Raw genomic sequence first — 20,794 nt, 5'->3', positions numbered from 1 at the left:
TTGCACAACTTGTACTGGAAGGGATCATCCACTCTCAACTGATTAGAGGATTTATTGGTGAATTGGCACAGATCATCCTAAAATCTGCTTCTGAGTTTTAAAAACTGTGACATTGAGGATTGGCAATTTAGTTGCCTAATAGAAAATTGAAGACTATTTTGAAAAGAGCAAACTTCCACTTAGTTGTATACTGATGGACATGTTCTTATTTGAACTCTTGTTTATTTGTCTTTTACTTTTCACAGGGCTTGTAGTAAATTTCGTAAGCTTTAACAAAAACCTTTTCAGGTGTATTGACCTTTGTACTGTAAGAAAATCAGATGGTTGATTTACATAACAAGGTCCCATCAAGGTCTTGTCTGATCCATCCATACATAGTCTGATCCATCTTTAATAGTACATGGGAGAAAAGTATCATCCAGAGTACCGGGGGACCTGGCCTTTCCATTCATCGATTTGCCAAGAGATTTTATCTTCACCTGAGAAAATAGCTGTGAGTTTAATTTGTCTCACCTAAAAGCTGGCATATCTGGTGTACGTAATACAGCAGATAACAAACACTCCAAGCTTAAGTTTTTTGAATATAGAAATATAATTAAATGTGGGAGAAGTTTCCTTTTTTCCAGATATTTAGCTTTGAATTTTTCTCATATTTGTAGGAATTATGGAATTGTACTTGAGTTTCCTGTCCATGATACTCTGGTATCATCTACCAAACTGCAGCTTCTGCCAACAAAATGACCAGGTCAGCCAGTGCAAGGGAATATATTACCACATGCAGACTTCCATGCCAAATTGTGTACTGTCCTGACTTGGAAGTATTTCACCATTCATTGTCACTGGGTCTAAAACCTGGAATTCCCAACCAACCTCATTGTGGGAGGAGTGGCTGGTCCATCATCATTAGGATTAGTGGTTCTGAAAGGTGGGTCATCACCACCACTTTGAGAACAATTGGGGATGGGCAATAAATGCTGGCCTTGTCCATGTCCCACAAAGTATTGAATGTAGCCATAGCTTTATTTTTGAGAATTTACAGTTGAAGGTTGATGTTTCTATGGGGATGCAAGAAAAACAAAATGTCACATCTAATGAGGATATAAAGTTTAGGGGACACTGAGAATCAAAGCTAGAACCCTTCCTTCTGTAAATCTTATTTTTCTGCACAAATGGGGTGCAAGACAAACTGTTCCAGATAAAGACATGTCAAGGTTTGTGATTCTGCAGTTGAGTCTGCTGCAGAGTTTTTTAATCGTGCTTTAATAGTGAAGGTCTAGCTATTTGTTGAATGTAGGATGGATAGATGCAAGGCTGAAAATGGTAAACATAAAATGTTTGACTTCAGTAATGAAACTCTTGAATAACTTTTGTTGTCCAAATGAGAAATATGGAGATAAAAGTTTAGTGGCTTAAGTTCAGCTGCAAGGCCATATACCTTCAAAGGTGTAACTGCAGTGTCTGTTTGGTGTCAGAGACTTGAGGGTTGTGCAAACTGACTGTTTCTCACCAGAATTCAAAGAAAAAATCCTAGGTATAATTTCTGAGGGGCAGGAGAAAATATTGAATGCTGTGTGAGCTTTTATTTTGTAGTGGCTCAGACTGATTGATTAATATGCCAGGTATAATGGAATGAATGTAAGGTTGCATTACTGTTTTGATACATAGCATGTAAATGCCAGTTGGGAAAGCATTAGGTTACTTCACTGGCTTAGACGCAAGTATAACTGTACAAGCAGTAGTAGGTAGAGAAAACGATTCCAATTCTTAGACCATCTCATTTGGCAGAGTATAGATCAATTTGAAGAGTTTGTTGTCCAGTAGATCAGAAGATCCCAGCAGTGTGGATAAAAATAATGTGGTAGGAACAGGAAAGTGGTATGGAAGATTTTTGTTCCTTGAGGGATGCTAATGGATTATAGGGCTTGAAGTTATTTAGGATACCAGGAAGACTTGCTGGTATCCTAAATAACTTCAAGCCAATGATCCTCCTGTACATTGCCTAGCCTGACTAGTGTAAAAACTGATGAAACAACACTCTTGAATGGTGATTTTTTTTTCAATATTGGAGGAAGGTTGAGATCGTATAGCTATTGACAAAAAATGAAATCTGTCAAACTTGGGTAAGTCGATGCATGAACTGAATGAGAGAATCTTTGTCACAGATGGAAATCTGATTTGAAGCAGTCACAATTTGTTAGATCTTTTTTAAACCTCTGGATGCACAAACATTTATTAGATGAGAGGTTGAGGATAATATAAAGAAATTTAAGGGGCTTTGAGAGTTGCATCAAACTTGGGCTTCACTGGCCAGGGGAGATGAGAGTTCATTGCCTTCTGTGTAGTCTAGTTTCTGTTCTCTGGCTACTGGGAAACTGCTTGACCAAGTAGGTAGCTGGTAGTGATACACTGATGGATTAAGGTGTTTTGACATCAGGAGTCATCCATTCAGCCCTCAAGTCTATTCTACTTTTGAATGGCTATGTTGATGTAACTTTTGGCTCGTGGACAGTGAATTACTGACGTGTAGAAATTGTCTCTGCAGGAAAAGTAGAAAATGACACTGCTGTGAAATGAGATTCTAGTAAAATGTTGGCTGGAGATAATTTTAAAATCCCTGACCTAAACTTAATGGAGATTTGCAGGAGCAATAAGTTTCCATCCTGCTACACATCTACTTCCATTTCCTGTTATTTGTAATTGTTTTCCATGTGGAGAGCATCATAGAAATTCAAATTTTTTGATGCACTAGTTAAAGATTTGGTTTATTCATTGTGGTATATTTCAGTCACTTTTAAGCATGATGTTTGAATAATCTGATTGGAATTTGGTAATTTAAAATGGTACAAGAACTTTTGCACTATAAGAATGCATTTATAGTGCCCTCCAGTTGTGGAAACAATTACTGCAACAGTTAAGATTTTTCAGATGAGTACATGCTTACAGCTGACACTACCTTGCTACCCTTCTTGTCACTGGTGTATTTTATAGTTTTATATTTCACGCTGTAACTCTTAACTGTATGTACCGAGAATTGCATTGCTACTCTTTAAAACTGGAATAATATCCTGTTGTATACAGTTTATTTAAGTTTTGTGGGTTTGGCTAAAATAAGCATCAATTTGAGAATTCCTTACTGGGTGGAATTCTCAAATGGATGCTTGTTGAGATGAAGGTCTATTTAACTTAATTTTAATTGTGCTAATTTGTAAATAAAAGATGACTGCTGGGAATCTTCTGGTATTTGACTGCCTGGTAAACATGGAAGATTTTTCAGGTGAACACAGTAGAAATCTGTGACTTTGAAACCACATTGAAATTTCCTTTTTCCCTCCCCAGGTACTTCTCATCTTTTGAAGATGGCAGACCTTGACAAGTAAGTATCTGAATTGCTGAAAGCACTTGGGAATCTGTAAAGTGACTTTCAATGTTTGGTGTTTATCATATTTAATGGATGTATAATATAAATGCAGAATTGAGAATAGTGTATAAGGAAGCAAATTTTGGATACTACTTTAATGCTTGGGGGAAAAGTGCTTAATTAATTCATCTTAAGTAAACTATGGAATTCTCAGGTGTAGTTCTTAGTACCTGAATATATATAATTCAAATGTTCTGGTGAACAAAAATTTGAAAACTTATGGGTTGAAGAATGTCAACTTTATCTCAGCAGAAGTACTTATGAAATAGTTTGGTCCTGATTAATAGTAGTCCTTTTGTGTACTGTCACTGAAAGAGATACAAATGATTTGGCATAGAAACTGTAATAATCCTACTGCGTTCCTTTAAATGCAAGCAAGTAAAATCAACAAATGTCTAAATGTGTTTTGTAAATGCATAAGGATCAAGAGGATAACTAAGGCCTTTAGGGTCCAAAAGAGTAATCTGGATGTGAAGGCAAAAGATGTGGGTGAGGTTCTTGTGAAGATAAATGGAAAGTATTCCAACAATGGGGCAGGGTGCAACTTTGTAGATAGAGGACCTGTGTGAAATATTGGATGGAATGCAATAGTCAGAGGAAGTATTTAAGTGGTTTATCCACTTTGAAAGTGGATATATTGCCAGCCTTTTTAAAAGAATTTTAAGAGAAGCAAGGGAAGGAATTGTGGAGGCTCTGACTGCCTTTTTTTTTCCTGACCCTCCAAGTGAAGTGTCTAAGAAGTTCCATTTTGATGTTGAAGTACCTAGTTTTTACTAAGTTACATTTAAAAAAAAATCTTGAGTCTTGTTAAGCCAATGTATGGTTGCTGATGAATTGCCTGCATACTACCATGAGATTTTATACAAACAAGTTGAAAGAAGCCAAAGTTGAGGTGAGATTTTGGCTTGTTACTGATATCAGGATTCACAAGACAACATTCAAGAAGTCTCGAATCTTGCTCATTGCATGGACGAGAGCTGATAATGCATGGAGATTGATCAAAAATTGGCCACAATGTCAGTTTTGGGTATGAAAAGGAATACAGCAGTGACAGGGGGATAGTAGAGTTAAGATAGAGACTGTTCCCTACAGCCGCGATTGTGAGCACTGAAGGGTGTCGCCTGCCAGGATTAAGACACCATCTCGGGGCATATGTGAAACTTGTAATTGGGACGGAAAGTCCATGCAAGAACTAACAATGTTGTTCAAAGGAGCATGAGCAGTGAGGGTTCAAACTAAACTGGAGAAAGGAGAAGATGTTTTGTTGAAATTTGCTCCAATTGAATGGGTCTGGCAACTTGAGTAGCTAGAGGTGTGGATGGCTTAAACTTAGTAGTAGTTGTGTGTGTGTGGGGGGGGGGGGGGGGTGGGGTGCGATGGGTGAAGAGTTGTGGAGGAAAAATTTAAAAAGTTAAGGGACAAGGCAATAGTGCAAGGTAGTGAAATGGGTATTAGCAACCAGAACTGGGAAGGACCAGTGTATACCAAAGTGTACTTCCAATTAGATCAGAGAAAAAGATGGTAAAAGGGCAAAATTGAAAGTTTGTCTGAATGGGTGCAGTTTTGGTAGCTGATAGCTAAATTAATTGCACAATGGAAAGGGATGGATACAATCTAATGGCAATTAGTGTGCTGTGCAAAGTGATCAGGCTTTGGTATTAAATATTCCAGGGTACTTTTAGAAGAGACTGGCAAAATGGAAAAGGAAGAGAATCACACTGTTATTTTACAAAAAGATGTAAAGAAAAGGGATTATAGCTTGGAAAATGGAGTAGAATCAGTTTGGATGGAGCTAAGACTACAAAAGATGCACGATATTGGTGAAGGTTGCTTATAGGCCCCTTAATGGTAATGTATGGCATAGTATAATACAATAATCACAAGGGGCTTTAATCTACACAGTTTGAGCAAATCAAATGAGTAGTAATTGTATAGATAATGAATTTATGGAGTTAAAAGAAATGGTTTTCTAGGTCTGTGTTGAGGAATCAGAGGGGAACAGACTTTTAGACAGTATTGTGCTGTGAGAAGAGATTATTTTGGTTCTAATGGAGGGGGCTTTAGGGAAGTATGATCGTACGATAGAACTTTGTACAAGTTAAAAGTGATATAGCTTAACCAGAATCTTAGTGTATTGAATTTGAACAAAGCAAACTGGAAAAAAAGTATGAATTGGCTATAGATTACAAAACTGTTAAAAAGTATGACAGTAAATGAACAATGGGTAGCATTTAAAGAATTAGTACATAATGTATATCTCTTTTTAAAGCACAATAACCTAAAAATATTAGTAACCTGCTATGACTAATGAGAAGTTAAAGGGAGTAATAGAGCAAGGAAAAAGCTTAATTTTCTAACGAGCTGCAATTCTGATTGGGACAGGAAATTGTAGGAATTGTCCTTTTTGGTTGGGGGCTGCATGGTTTGATGCTGTAGAGTAGATTGGCAAGCACACGGCAGATGGAATGTAATGTGGTAAAATGTGAGTTCATCTACTTTGGTAGAAAAACAAATGGGATTTTAAACAGCGAACTTGAAAGATGTTTTGTCAAAATGACGTGTGTCCATGTACATGAATCAGTGAAAGTTAACTTGTAGATTCAGCAAGCAATTAAGAAGGCAAGTGGTAGGTTCGCCTTTATTAAAAGAGGATTTGAACCAACGGTAAATATCTCTTACTGCATTAACATGGAGTTCTGGTGAGACCACACCTAGACAATTGTACACGAGTCTGGTCTTAATGCCCAAGAAAAGATAGTAATTTGGCAAACCTTCATTGATTCTTGGGAGGGGGTGGGGGGCTGATTATTTCAGGAGAGATTAGGCAGACTGGGCTTATTCTCTCAAGTTTACAAGAATGTTGGATATTTCATTGAAACTTACAAAATTCTCATAGGGCTTGATAGAGTAGATACATGGATGTTTCCCTTAGCTTGGGTATCCAAAATCAGGATCCCAGTTTCAAAATAATGAGTCAGCCTTTGAGGAAGATGAGCCGGAATTTCTTTACCAAGAGGATGTTGAACCTTTGGAATCTGACAACTGCATCCTCCATAGCCCTCTTGGGTAAACTTGTTCAAGATAGAGATTGATAGACACTAAGGGAATTGAGGAATATAGATTTAGTGCAGGGAAGTCATACTGAGGTGAAAGATCAGGCATGATAACTTATTGAATGGTAGAGCAGAGGTGGGAGTTGAGCGTCCTACTTGTGTTCTTGTATCTTATTGAACCACAGAATCCAGTATGTGTGGAGCTTGAGTGTATTTCTGGTAGATGTAAGCAGATTGGTATCAGCTCAAAGAGCCTACTCTCAAATCATTAACAACGTGGAGGATTTGGAGGTGCTGTTCCTCCAGTTTCCATGTGCAAGCTGGAGGAACAGCTCCTCATTTTCTGTTGGAGCCTTGCAGCTTAATGGCATGAACATTTAATTCTCCCACTTCAAGTAATCCCCACACCCCCACCATGCTGCTTCTCTTCTTCCCTTTCCTAGCTTATCTCTTTTTTCTACCCCTTTTTTTTTACTTTCCTTCCTTACCTTTGATCCATCCCTGGTGGATCTATTCTACTCCCTTGCACCTGCCTATCACTATCTCTTACCTGCATCTACCCATCACCACCTTGTGCCCACCCTGCCTCCCCTCTTTTGTCCACATCGCTGCTCTGCTTTTCCCTCCTATATGTATTGGGCTTCCCCTTTTCCTATCTTCAGTCCTGAAGAAGGGTCCTGACTCAATGTTGACTGCCTGCTTTTTTCCATGGATGCTACCTGGCCTGCTGAGTTCCTCCAGCATCATTGTGCTTTTCATCTAGATTCCAGCATCTGCAGTCCTTTGTTTCTCAAGTGGAGGGTGTTATCAATAGTGCTGTCAAATGGCACTCGCCAGTAAACTGATGCTCAATTTGAGTTTTGCCAGGATCACTCTGCTCCTGACTTTATTGTAGCCTCAATCTAAGCTTGGACGTAAGACATGAATATTAGAGAGGATGCAAGAGTAATCATCATTGATGTTAAGGCAACGTCTGACCAATATGGTATCAAGACATCCTAGTTACAGTCAAGTCAATTGGAATTGGAGGAAAATCTGGCTAGAGTCTTGTCCCTCAAAATAAAGATAGTTGCGATGATTGGAGCACAACTATGTCTGACCCCCTGCTGTAGGGATTTTAGTGTATGGTGGTTAGCTTTCAGTGAAATAATGGGAACACTTTCACCTCACCCACTGCTTATGTCAAAGAATGTTGGCCTAAAAGTAGCTAGGGGTGGGAGATAACTGATGGGGATATCTGCATCATGGGATTGTGGGGTTCAATTTAATTATCATGATGTGGTGTACCCATACTCTGTTAGAAACAATGTGTGGACTTGATCAAATTTCTTACTGTCACAGTATTGTGTGAGGCCAAGTAGTAGTAGTCCAGGGCATGCAAGTTTGAGACAATATGGTTGGATGCAAACGCATGGTTGCTACAGATTTTATTGAGATACCCAGGAATGGGCATTATTTGCTCCATATCATTTTTCTGGCCTACATCGAAGTTTTAAACAGCGGGGATATTTGCATGGTTCTATGGTGTGCATCACTGGCTTCTGTGCTATCCTGCCTGATTATTGTCCATCTAAAAGTAATAGTTAATGAGTATTAACTTTGGTGTTGTATTTGATTAATAAAACGGCCAATAACAACTTCAATCTGCAGAATACTTGTGCAGCCAAGTGATAACAATTAATCTTAAAATAACTTTGTCTATTTTATCTAATGCTGTGCTTTACTGGGGATTGTCTGATAATCCTTTGAGGATGAATTTGTCAAATCTCAAGCTGAGTCCAGTTGTCTTTTGTAAATCAGTTATATACTGAGGTTTTTTATTATTCTTGTTGCAGTAATCAGTGTAAGTTCTTGATTGGATCTTTATATCCCTATTGCAAAAGACACAGAATTGGGGATACTGGAAAACTGAAGTATAGAAAATGCTGGAAATGATTAAATTACTGTTCCTTTTGTACGTAGCTTCCCTTTTTGCTGTGACTCCAGGTGGTGCAGTATTAAGTTTTAGCTGAAAGTTTGAAAACAAAATTTTGGACAAATCTTAAGGTGAATTTGGTTTCTCTTTCGCTCTGTTTTACAGTGCAAACCAGAGGAGCTCTAATTACAGTATGATGTAGTGTTTTTTGACAAATAAAATAAACTTTCCCTCTTTGATATTAGTTTTCACTGGGTGCAGCGCCAAGAATTGTTAACCAGTTTTGAAAATCTTCTGCAAGCTGTAATTTTACTTGCCTTTGGAATCTGTATACGAACATCAACTCTGCACTCTTGGCAGTCCGGAATATAGTGAAGTCCCAAGTACTTCAGTAATACTTGGTAGTACTACCAAATACTATTTAAATCATGTTAACCTGTGATTGACCTGAATCTGTGTTGCTTCATGTTTCACTTTTTATCTCCTTGTCAGAATGGGTTTCATGCATCATTTTTTTAAAATTGAGTTTGGAAAATATTTACTATTTTGTAGCTCTGGGTCAGTTTCTAACTTTGGAAAGATGTTTATCCCAGTACATTTTTCCTAATTAAAAGTTGCTGTTTGTTGAAATGTCCCGTTAATGTTTGAAAACCCATCTGTTTTAGCAAAGAGCAGACTGAAAGTGATCAGAAAGAAGATATGGAGGATGTGGAAGATATTGAGGAAGAAGAAGCATCTGAAGAAAGCAAAGGTATTTTTGCACAACTTTACATCTTGGATTCACCAAGCTTTGGAATTAGATCAGTCACCATTGTAGTTAAAATGAATAGAAATCAAAACTTTTGTTACTTCTTAGTAGTGGGGTTGTGGCGAAAGGAGTGAGTGTCAACAGGTAAGGGAATTGGATTAAAAAGAGTAGAAGCAGCTTAATAGCAGTTGATCTGCTAAACACGTTACAGAAACATGCAGCTGGTAGGAGGTGAAAGGAAGAAAGTAGTTGGTGAAAATGATGAAAAGCTACAGATTTGAAAAATATAAATCACACCTCGAGAGTAAAGGGAAGTGGGTTCATGTCCCTGGCTCAATTGTTACCACCAGTATTGTTGTTTGGATCTCTACTCCAAATCTCAGTTCACCTACTTTTATCTTTTTGTGTTATCTCTTGGCCTTTCACTGATATTTATCAGAGGTCTGCTTGCTGCCACAACTGCCTTGTGTCTTCCCTTTCTGCTCCCTGTTGTCCCTCTGGATCTAATAGCTCCATTTTCACAGTTGAGCTATCAAAAGTTTTTTCCTCTTGAGCTGAAGTTTCAACTCTTTTAAAAGTAGATTATGAGGGGCATTAAAGTTGTAGCGAGATACAACATGGAAACAGGCCTTTCAGCCCACCAGCCATCAACTACCCATTTGCACTAATTCTACACTAATCGCACATTGCCATAGACTCCTCCCAGATTCTACCCCTCACCTACACACTAGGGGTGATTTACATTGGCCAGTTAACCTAACATGCCACAAGTTTTTGAGATGAAACGAGCACCTGGAGAGAACCCATTCAGTCACGAATGTGCAAACTTCACAAAGACTTCTCCCAAGGTCAGGATGGAACCTAGGTCTCTGGCGCTGAAGTAGAGACTACTAGCTACGCCACTGTGCCACTGTCATTGCATTCATTTAGTTTTAAATTGGTTTTCTTATCCCAACCTGCTTGCATAAATTTCACCTGGGATCTTGCCTCTTGTTCATCTATATCCTTACATATGTGGATCATATGCCTGACCACCTCATTTTCTATAAACATTTTGCAGGTCAGTTAATCCAGTTCTACTTGGGAAATTAGTTTGTTTGCCCTCCCATTTTAGGTCCCTTGCTGAAATAACATGGCATCTTTGTGTTTCTGATATAAGGGACGAGGTGTTGAATACCAGCTCAGTGTCACGATTTATATTTTCCTTTCAGACGTGTTGACAGGTGTAATTGCAACATTTGAAGTTTTCCCTTCCTGTAACTTAAGTAATTATTGTAATCTTCACCTTATTTTAAAAACTGTTATATAGCTATCTGCTATTTGTCATAACCTGATTTGTATAATTTCCACCCACACCACACTAACAGCTCGACAGCTTACAGTTCAGATGATGCAGAATCCACGGATTTTGGCAGCGCTACAGGAACGACTCGATGGACTTGTAGGAAACCCATCTGGTTATATAGAAAGGTAAAGATTATTATGTGCCACTATTAGCTGTTGCATGTTAATGTACACTTGATATGTTGTGACAGGTGCATTACATCAGTACTGATATTGGAAATTAAATTCGTGACATGTTCAGGCAACATAGTATTCTTAAGAATACTATGAGTCGAGCAACTGGGAAAGGCTTTGCACTGAGGGATAGCTGGACTTTGAATCTCAGCTTCAAGAATCAGAACTACCACTGGGGATCTAAGTGGAAAGGCTGCACCTTAGGTTGCTGAGCAAAATTGGCTAACTCCAAAATGGTAGCATTTGTTGATCTGAATGTTGGTCTTTGATTTGTCTATCTTTGCTTTTAAAAAAAAAACAATCAAAAAATCTTGCTTTTATAGGCATGTTCATGTCTTGGAAAGGGGTATGGAGCATAATTTTCCTGCAACTCCAAATCTGATGGTGTGCTGAACAGTGGTGTGGGGAAGGGGGGGAAAGTTGTGATAAGTTGGTAATGGACTGCAGGAAGGTGTGGAATGACAGAATGGACGTTAAAGTGCCATTGGCTGATTTGTGTTTCATTTGATGTAGAGAGAAAATGCATGGTACATTCTGGCAGGAAGATCAAGGTGGTGTTTTGGATAGGTTATAGTTCTAAAGGGCATTTTGGAATTGGGGACATAAATGTGTATAAACCTGACTGTCAGGGTGTGGTTTGTGATGCAAATAAGATCCTGGGCTTCATAACTTGAAGAAAAACAAAAGCATTCAGGTTATTACAACCTTTTACAATTGCTGGTTAAGCAACTACTAGAGTATTGTGATTAGTTACGGTCACCACACTTTGTTGTAGAAGGTTTACTAGAATGAGGATTTTCTGGGATGAGGAACTTTAGTTTGGAGAAGTTTTTTGTTCTCCTTGAAGCAAACAATTTGAGAAGAGACTTGATAAAGCAATAAAGCCATAATAGAGAAGCTATTAGTTCATGGACTATAGGACATTAATTTAAAGTGAGGGGTAAAAGGTGCAGCAATTTATAGAATGCTCTTATTGCAGACATGGCTTATGAGAGGGCCTGTGTGGGTGGTGGAATTTGTTGGTGAGGGCTTTCAAAAGAGAAATGGCTAGGCATTCGAGGGGCAATAGTTTACTGGTTATAATAAAAAAGTGAGTAATCATGCTCGACTGTTGTCTTTGATAGATATTTAGTTGACCTTCAATATTCAAAAACTAAGATACATAACTGAAGAAATGTCAAAATGAAAATTAATAATCTTAATTACTGTCCTTTCAGATGTGCTACAATTATTGAAGATCCAGTGTCTGGTTTCGTAAACTCAGTTAGCCTGAGAAACCCAAGTGTTTACCTTGCACCTTGGTTAGATATATTGGTTGTTGGGACTAGATCTCTTGGTGATTGGAATTGACAATTACTTCAATTGGGCGTTGGCCAGCTTTTGCTTTTGCGAATTGCTGTGGAAGACATGAGAAAGTGTAAATTGTGTTGGGTCATTGCTGGCTGTATTCCAGGAGCAAGTCAATTCTAATTGGTCTTATTTTGGTATTTAGCTTGCCTAAGATTGTGAAGAAGCGTGTAAATGCTTTGAAGAACCTTCAGGTGAAGTGTGCACATATAGAAGCCAAGTTCTATGAAGAAGTCCATGAATTGCAAAGAAAGTATGCTGCTCTCTATCAACCCTTTTTTGATCAGGTGAGATGGATCTTTGGTCATGCACTTGAGCTTGAATTTAGGAAGCTTACTGTCATGAATTCAGAGCAATAACATTTTAACAACAACACTGAAATATTAAGTTCCAATTTGATCGCTGCATCTCCACTCCTCACTCTGAGGTGCTGCACACTTCCTAGCCAGTATCCTGTGGCACAGCTCACTAAGTCATTTGATATTGGATAGGAATTGTAAATCTCCCCTGGCACCTTGAGCTTGATTTTTTGTTTTTGGCAATTCCAGTCTACTTGGTCTTGTACATAACCAGATCAGCAGCTGGAATAGCAGATGGAATGTTTATAATTGTTTCTAAATAACCTTTGTGGTCAAAGTGTCTGCAGTTTCATGTTGCATTGAATGGTGAGGTTAAAAACCAAAACCTTATGTTTTACCAAAATCTCAAAGTTTTGAAAACTAATGGTTGGATGACCTCCATTAGGTAGAAACTAGCTCTACTGATGGGATTTTTAGCGAGTCTGTGATTTTTTTCATTTGGAACGAGACCAGTGTGGTCTATTTGGGCAACTCGTCTTGACAGATTTTACTATAAGATTTTTAAATTCTGTTTTGCTTGAAAATGCAAAACAGAGTTGGTATAGCATTGAACAGTTCTGGAAAATTTTCTTGCACTGCCATAAGAACTGATCAGAAATTTGTACTTCGCCATTTAATTTATATTATTTTGTACATACAATTGTAATCATGTAGCTGCATAAATTATTTAAAATAAAAGACCTGGGTTAATGAATTCCCATTAATGAGTCTCTTGTTTTTTTCCTTAGAGGAGTGATATTATCAATGCCATCCTTGAGCCTACAGAGGAGGAATGCAAGTGGCAAGGAGATGAAGAGGAGGAATTATCAGTAAATATTCTAGATTTTGTAAGCTTTTGCGCAGGTGGCATGATTTATTAGAATTTAACCTGGTTTGTACCACTCATCATTATGTATAGGGTAAGCCAGATAGTGTGATAAATGGTCTGTGGTTTACTTACTGCAACACCTTGTTTAAGATAATGCAAGTAATCATTGGATGATGTTATGTAGATTGTTTCAGTGACCTTAGTCAGGAAGAGACCTTTGTACCATTGCCGTAGATGTCAGTTAGATGAGCCTTTTGGTGTTTTAATAGCTCTTCACTCAGTGTAAGAATCTTGAATATCTTTAAATCATTTCAAATGAAGATCCTAATTTTCCTTTTCTATACTAATCCTTTTGTATTTAAAGAAGCATTACATTGTAGGGCTGTTTGGGAAATATCCGGCATTGATGTAATAAAATTAAGTGCTCTTTAGTTTTTTCACTTCTCTCCTTAATTCTTCCATTTGCCCAATTTTCTTGATGGTGTTTATTCTGACACGTGTATTTGCCTGATTAACTTTCTGTGCTGTAAATTTCTAAAATTGAGTCAAACACTCCTCCAGGTAAAGTCAACTCCATCTGACATAGTAACGCATGTCCATAGTAACATTTTGACCTTTAAACTTTACCGCTGTTCAATGATTTGGGTAGTCTGTGATTACATTTTCCTGTCTTTGCCTGTATCTCAAAACGTTTGGTGATCAAAATTCTTTCGGCCTGATTTGAAATTAAGTTAGCAAGAATTGCTTTTAGTAGAACAGTTCCAATTTTTTTTACCACCCTTTGTGTATTTCATACCTTAAATCCTAAAAACACTGTCTCTAGACAATACCCATAGTTCTAACTCTGATTCGTTACAGGATGAAATGAAAGAAAAAGTGAAAGTGGAGGAAGAAAAGAAAGATGAAGAAAAGGATGCACCAAAGGGAATTCCAGAATTTTGGTTAACTGTCTTCAAGAATGTGGATTTGCTCAGTGACATGGTACAGGTAGGATTATTTAAATGGATAAGGAACTATCAGCTTTAGGACCCACATACTATATACTTTTGGGCAAGGTCCCTCTACAACTATACTTAGTACTCATGTGGAGTTCAATCATGGGGATCTTCAGCAGAGAGAGGAGGCCCTCCCCTGGAATGCTTTTGAGGTCAAGACTGGGGTAGGGCTTTACCAGTAGTAAATATTTTTAATTTCGATATTTCAGAACTCTTGAATTTGTTGCATAATAAACTATGGATCATTAAAAAATTAAAATTATAACTAAAATTACAACTAAAATAAAACTTTCCCTATGCTTATTTATTCTGTAACAACCATTGAAATTGATGGATTTTGGTTGGGTATCATATTTCAGTTTAAAACAGCTGAACCCTAATGGTTCCAAGGAATGGCTTGCAATGGCCAGCAAGATTTCATCTGTTTGAAATGAATGCTATTCCAGCAGAGGGCAGCAAATTCTGGTGTAATGTTTTTCGTAGAATTAACCTGCCTACTGAATCAGCAATTTGGATTAGCCTACAATGGGTATGTTGGTTAATTTGAAAGTGGACAGCCAATATTTGTGTGTATGCTGTTTGTCTCTATTCTTTTTGGTGGATCTTATTGCTGGGATTGGTTAAAACTTTGAAATTATAAGGGTAACTTTGTGGGGCCACAGACCCTGGCAAGTCTGGAGACTGCTAAATCAGATGTAAATTTGAAAATTCTTTATTTTCAGGAACATGATGAACCTATTCTAAAGCATTTAAAAGACTTAAAGGTTAAATTTTCAGATCCTGGACAACCAATGGTAAGTTGATTTATTTTTTAATTGGTTGTGTAATCTGGAAGATCTGTAATTGTTTGTTAATCTTAGTCTTGCTAAGACTTTGTCTTGTCTGTAAGGTTCTTTAGTGTAACCTGAGTTTCTGAAAGGTGTTGCAAGATGTAAGGCTGCATGTCTTTCATTCTATTATCAGTCATTAAGTGAGCAGAGTCTGGTTTCCAATCATCTCTGATTTCCTTGCTATTGGACTTTAATCTATCGAGACCGTTTTGTAGCTCGTGTGTCATGGCCACCACACATTAAATGAAATTGTGGACATGCATCTTTAGTCAAAATGAAATTTGTTACAAAGGACATCAGGACCCTCCAGCACAATCCCTATAACAGGCCTTAATATTGCATAGCTATTATAGGCTGGAAATTCACGTGCTGCCCTGATCAAGATGTGACAATCTGACCTTCTACCAGAGAACTTGCTAGTGGTTGTGTGTACTGGAAAGGAAAACTGAAAGAGGAATGTTATCTTTATCGCATGGGTTTTACCATACACAGTGAGCTTGTTTGGTGTCTTGGTGAATTCCTCTGTGGGATAAGCGGTTGCCTCATGACCCTGTAGCTGACTCTCTAAAGTGGAACCAACCTGCACATGTGCCTCAAGCCTGGAAGCCACGGATGAGGGCAAAGAGGAACTCCACTTTATAGAGGTTGCTTGGTCAGAATTCCAATAGGAGGCCAAATGATGATCCTCAATTTCAGTGCCAGATTTGAAAGGGATATGAACCTCTGGAAAAGTGTGATTTGACAAGGAAGGAGTTGGGGAAAATCCTTCAGGATGGTTTGTCATAACCAACTCCCATTTTCCTTTGAGGAAAAGGTAAAATACCTCATTGCAACACCCTTGATCACGGCTCCTGCTAGGTTCTCTCATTGTCCAAGTGAGGGATTGCAGAGATATTCTTCAGCTTGAGTCTGGAGTAGAAACAAATCCTCTTTGAACCCCAAGGAATTTTCTAACAAAAGGGGTGGAAGAGTGACACAGCTAGTAGATATGTAACCTCATAGCGACAGCGACCTGGGTTCAAACCTGACTCTGCTGTCTGCACAGAATTTTCAGATTCTCCCTATGACCCTGTAAGTTTCCTCTTGGTGCTCTGGTTTCTTAATACATGTGGGTTGGTATTTTAACTGGCCACTGTAAATTGCCCCTCCTGTCTTTGGATGTAGGAGGAAACCAGATTTCTTACAACAATCCAGTGGTTTCATCGTCAGCATTACTGAGAATAGCTGTGTTTTTAAATCCCATGTTATTAACTGAATTTAAACTCCATGGTTGCCATGGTGGGATTTGAACTCTGGCCTCTGGATCATTAGTTCAGGCTTCAGGTTGCCAGTCTGGTAATTTAACTGCTGTTCCTTTCACAAGCAGATGCAGTGCTGCAACAGCTTCAGTGGCAAGGACAGCAGCACCATCTTTTGTCCACACTACCTGATGTTTGAAGTAGCATCCTGTTAATTTTTGCATGTCCCAAATGAAACAAGTTTCCACACCACATGAAGTTTGAGACAGAGCGCTAAGCTGCAGAGTTGTATGCAGATATTCATTCCAATGGCAGTGGCCACTTGGTCTCTTGTGTTGCCCATGCCCAAAGTCAGTCCACTACAACCAGACAAGATAATTACCATCATGCTTCGGAAATAGTGCCTCCATATCTTTCATCATGTTTTATTTGGAAAATTACTTCCCTTCCTCCATCCCCAGCATAAAGCATAGTAGTTTAACTGTAATATTGCTCCTGCTGATGGGTATTATCCAATTCATCATAAGGCATGTCAGTGGGAATATATCTTTTATAACATCCATGCAGAGGGATTAGCAGATTGCAGGAGCTGTTGTTTTTGGCTAGGAGAGATTTTCTGAGCCTCCTTTGGATGTATTTTTCATATAAAGGCATTTCTCCTAGCATGCGAATCTAAGTTGAAGTTGCTTGAAAGTCTGCAATGCTTTTTTTTAAATATATTTTACTTTTTTAAAAATCTGCTTGGGTCAGATACTTTCAAGCTTCAGATGCAAGATCCGATGTCCTTTCTGCCTGTCCCTGCTATTAGCCTAGGTTTTCATTCTTTCATTTGAAGTGAATGTTTCTGCTTTCACGCACAGAATTAAAGTGGGAGATTACTTCACATACAAAGTGTGTGGAATATTACCTGTGGTTTAACAACAAAGAAATTTTGATTTCCAAGATGCCCTTGCAGATTTCATTAGATATTTAAAATTTTTGCCTGATGTAAATTGTTCCACAGCCAGTAGCAAATTTCATGATCTATTGTGCATTTATTCTGTTATGAAGTTAACCAGCGAAACAGTTGAAAATAAATAACCCTTGTTTAAGTGTCAGCTATCACTGTCCACCACTGCATCAATCACTGCAGTTACAACTCTATGACTAGTTACGGTTCATTGTATTCACTTTTGTAGAACAGCACTGATTCAAGGATATATGAACATAAGAAATAGAAGCAGGGAAAGCCCTCCTGGACCTTTTGAGCCTGGAGTACCATTCATCAAGATCATAGCTGATCTTCTACCTCAATGCCATTTTCCAGCACTATTCCCTTTATGACCAGAAATCTCATGACTGAACATAATTGAGTTTCCATTAGTTGTCTGAAGTAGAGAGTTGCAACGCCTCACTGCCCTCCTGAGTGAAGAAATTTCTTCTCACTCCAGTCCCAAACAGGTTATTCGTTTTCAAACTGGCCTTGGTCTTAGAAACCTCAGTCAGGGGGAGCATCCCTTGTTGGGTCCTATAAGAATTTTGTAAGTTTCAATGAGGTCTTCTCATTTTTCTGAATTCCATTGCATACAGCGATGGGCTACTGAATTTTCCCTCTGACAGAAATCCCCAGTTTAGTTGTTCCTCTTATGGCAAGTACATCTTTACTTGGGTAATGACAAAAACTGTACATAATAGTCCAGGTGCAGTTTCACCAAGGCCTTATACAATTGCAGTAAGGTTTTCTTACTCTAAATCAAACCTCAATAGCTAACGTACAATTTTCCCTCCTGATTACTTGCTGCACCTTCATGTTGGTCTTCAGTGATTTGTGTACAAGTGCACTTAGGTCTCTTTGAATATCACCACTACCCAGTCTTTCATCATTTTGGTGTTTTTTTTAAATGTTTACTAAAATGAATGACCACACTTTGTATTCTATTTGCTGTTTTTGTCCACTGAGCTTATCCATAGCCCCTTGAAGCCTCTGTACATCCTCCTCTGTTCTCTCAGTCCCACCTAGTTCAGTACTGTCGGCAGAGTTGGAAATGTGACGTTTTGTATGCTCAGCTAAACTGTGCCAAAAGCCTCCTTGGAAAATATGGTACATTCCCTCTGATTCTTGGGAATCCCTGGCCGGTGACTGCTTAAAGTGGTGAAGGAACATTTGGGGTGGTTTGAGAACCTCTAGCCCATGCATTGGAAGTAGGCTTTCCAGCGTAAGCAGTGGAAGGAACATATCACCTTATAAACCTCTCACCTGTCCATTCCAGTAAGCACATCCCACTCATCTGTGTAAGTGTATGGTTCCCATATTGGCCTCATCAACCCACTAAAGACCTTATTGATAATGAGTTCATTGTTGCTGGTGTCTCCTTGTGATAATTGTGTAATTCTGAATTTCTCCAGAGTATCTCAATGTTTGGTTTGAAGCAATCAGAAAGCTATTGAAAATTACTTGCACATTCTGGAATTTTAATCACTCTAAAGCCCTGAATTATTAAATATCGCACTTTTGAGTTAAATCGGGGATGTTTGCTGGAGGATTCTTAAAATTCTTAAACTGTTAGACAGTTGTACCCTATGTTGCTTGTAATAAGCTTGCATTATCAAAATATGCCTCTGATTAAACATGATAATTCCATGGAAATACCAAATGGTAAACATGAGATTTCTTCCCAATATGCATTGTTTTGAGGGTTTCTTCCCAATGTGCATTGTTTTGAGGGTAAGAAATCTTGGCATGAATGCTGTTGTAACTTTAAAAACAAAAATAGTACATTTGTTTTAAGTGAATTTGATCTTTGTCTCACCACTCGTGTATTTTTCTATGTGTATAGAGTTTTACTCTGGAATTTAAGTTCGAGCCAAATGAATATTTCACAAATGAAATAGTAACTAAGACGTACAAGATGAGATCAGAGCCTGATGAGTCGGACCCCTTTTCATTTGATGGACCAGAAATTATGGGATGCACTGGGTAAGACAACTTGCATTGAAGTTTGAGATGCAGTTTTTAAAGTGGTAAATATTATAAATGCAGATTGTTACTGATGTATTTTTCTGGTGGAAGATGTGTCGACATAAAATATTGAGTGAGGGCTTTAAATACATTTAGAATTGAGCCATACTGAAAGGTTAGAGAATCTGCTTATTAATTTAAAAAAAAGGTACAGAGCTTGTCTTTTGCTTTCTGCTACCCATTGGAGTAAAAGTTGTATTTGGTTCCACCCCAACTTTGGTACTGTTTGTGTCGAGTTTCCACTTTCTCCCTGTGATTGAGTGTCCCTGGTCGTTCCAATATTCTACATCCCTGGGATAGTCATGGTGTTACAGTGCAGAAACAGGCCCTTTGGCCCATCTCGTTCATGCTGACCTGATCTTCTGCCTAGTCCTATCTACCTGCACCCAGACCATATCCCTACAAAACCCCTCCCATCCATGTACCTATCCAAACTTCTCAAGTTACAATTGAACCCGCATCTACTACTTCCGCTGGCAGCTCGTTCCACATTTGCACCACCCTCTTGAGTGAAGAAGCTCCCCCTCAGATTCCCCTTTAGCTTTCACCCTAAACCTATGTTGTCTAGTTCTGGTCTCACCCAACATTCAGGGAAAAAGCCTACATGTATTCACCCTATCTATACCCCTCATAATTTTGTATACCTCTAAGATCTCCCCTCATTCTCCTGCGCTCCAGGGAATAAAGCCCTAACCTATTCAATCTTTCCCTATAGCTCAGGTCATTGAGTCCCACAATATCCTTGTAAATTTTCTCTGCACTATTTTGAGCTTATACCTTTCCTGTAGGTAGGTGATCAGAACTGCATACAATACTCTAAATTTGGCCTCATCAATGTTTTGTACAACTTCAACATAACATCCCAACTCCTGTACACAATGCCCTGATTTATGAAGGCCAAAGTGCCAAAAGCTCTACTTATGACACTGTTTGTGATGCCACTTTCAAGGAACTATGGACTTGTATTCCCAGGTCCTTTTGTTCTATGGCACACTTCAGAGCCCTACAATTCACTGCAGTCCTATCCTGGTTTGTCCTCCTAAAGTGCAACACCTGACACTTGTTTGCATTAAGTTCCATCAGCCATTTTTCAGCCCCATTTTCCTAGCTGTTCCTATGTACTGGTTGGTAGGCTAATTGGCTGCTGCAAATTGCTCCTTGTGTAAGTGGGTGGTAGGAGAATCAGAGGGGAGTTAGTGCTTTTGAAAGAGAACGTGTTACACGGAAATAAAAATGGGTATTGGTTTCATGGGATTGCTCTTGAATGGCCTATGTTGTAGTGAAATATGAAATCAGCATCAAAATAAAAGATGCTGTCAGCACTAGCAGAAGTTTGAGCTGCTAAACCCTGGGAATGGGCTATCATTTGAGACCAGTACTGTTATGGTTAAAATTGTTAAATTTGTTTAAATTTAAGACTACTAAAGAGCAGTAAAAGCAAATGAATAAAAATAATTGTCATTAAAATTTTTAAAGTCACAAAATTGCAGCAGGGAATCTGACTGTTCAGCCAAACAAGTGTGTTTTTTTGCCCTCCACAATGTCCTAGATTCTGATTTGTTTCTTA

General features: G+C 38.4%; 1 protein-coding gene across 8 annotated transcripts in view; it reads left to right on the top strand.

Moving 5' to 3' along the window:
• The window catches only part of nap1l1 (nucleosome assembly protein 1-like 1), a 42,440-nt gene that overhangs the window by 7,251 nt on the left and 14,395 nt on the right, over nucleotides 1-20,794 (top strand). For 7 of the 8 annotated variants that reach the window (XM_052030394.1, XM_052030396.1, XM_052030395.1 and 4 more), the window contains 8 exons: nucleotides 3,337-3,373; nucleotides 9,052-9,137; nucleotides 10,502-10,604; nucleotides 12,145-12,286; nucleotides 13,087-13,185; nucleotides 14,025-14,153; nucleotides 14,884-14,955; nucleotides 19,046-19,185. In XM_052030394.1, the coding sequence (XP_051886354.1) occupies nucleotides 3,357-3,373; nucleotides 9,052-9,137; nucleotides 10,502-10,604; nucleotides 12,145-12,286; nucleotides 13,087-13,185; nucleotides 14,025-14,153; nucleotides 14,884-14,955; nucleotides 19,046-19,185 (788 nt within the window). In that variant the 5' untranslated portion in view covers nucleotides 3,337-3,356. The remainder of the gene's footprint in view (nucleotides 1-3,336; nucleotides 3,374-9,051; nucleotides 9,138-10,501; nucleotides 10,605-12,144; nucleotides 12,287-13,086; nucleotides 13,186-14,024; nucleotides 14,154-14,883; nucleotides 14,956-19,045; nucleotides 19,186-20,794) is intronic. The other variant, XM_052030391.1, reaches the window with a different exon arrangement.

This window comes from Pristis pectinata, chromosome 15 (assembly GCF_009764475.1).
Source record: "Pristis pectinata isolate sPriPec2 chromosome 15, sPriPec2.1.pri, whole genome shotgun sequence".
Lineage (NCBI taxonomy): Eukaryota > Metazoa > Chordata > Chondrichthyes > Rhinopristiformes > Pristidae > Pristis > Pristis pectinata.
Note: the sequence above shows the minus strand (reverse complement) of the source record. Positions and strands in the feature narration are given on the sequence as shown.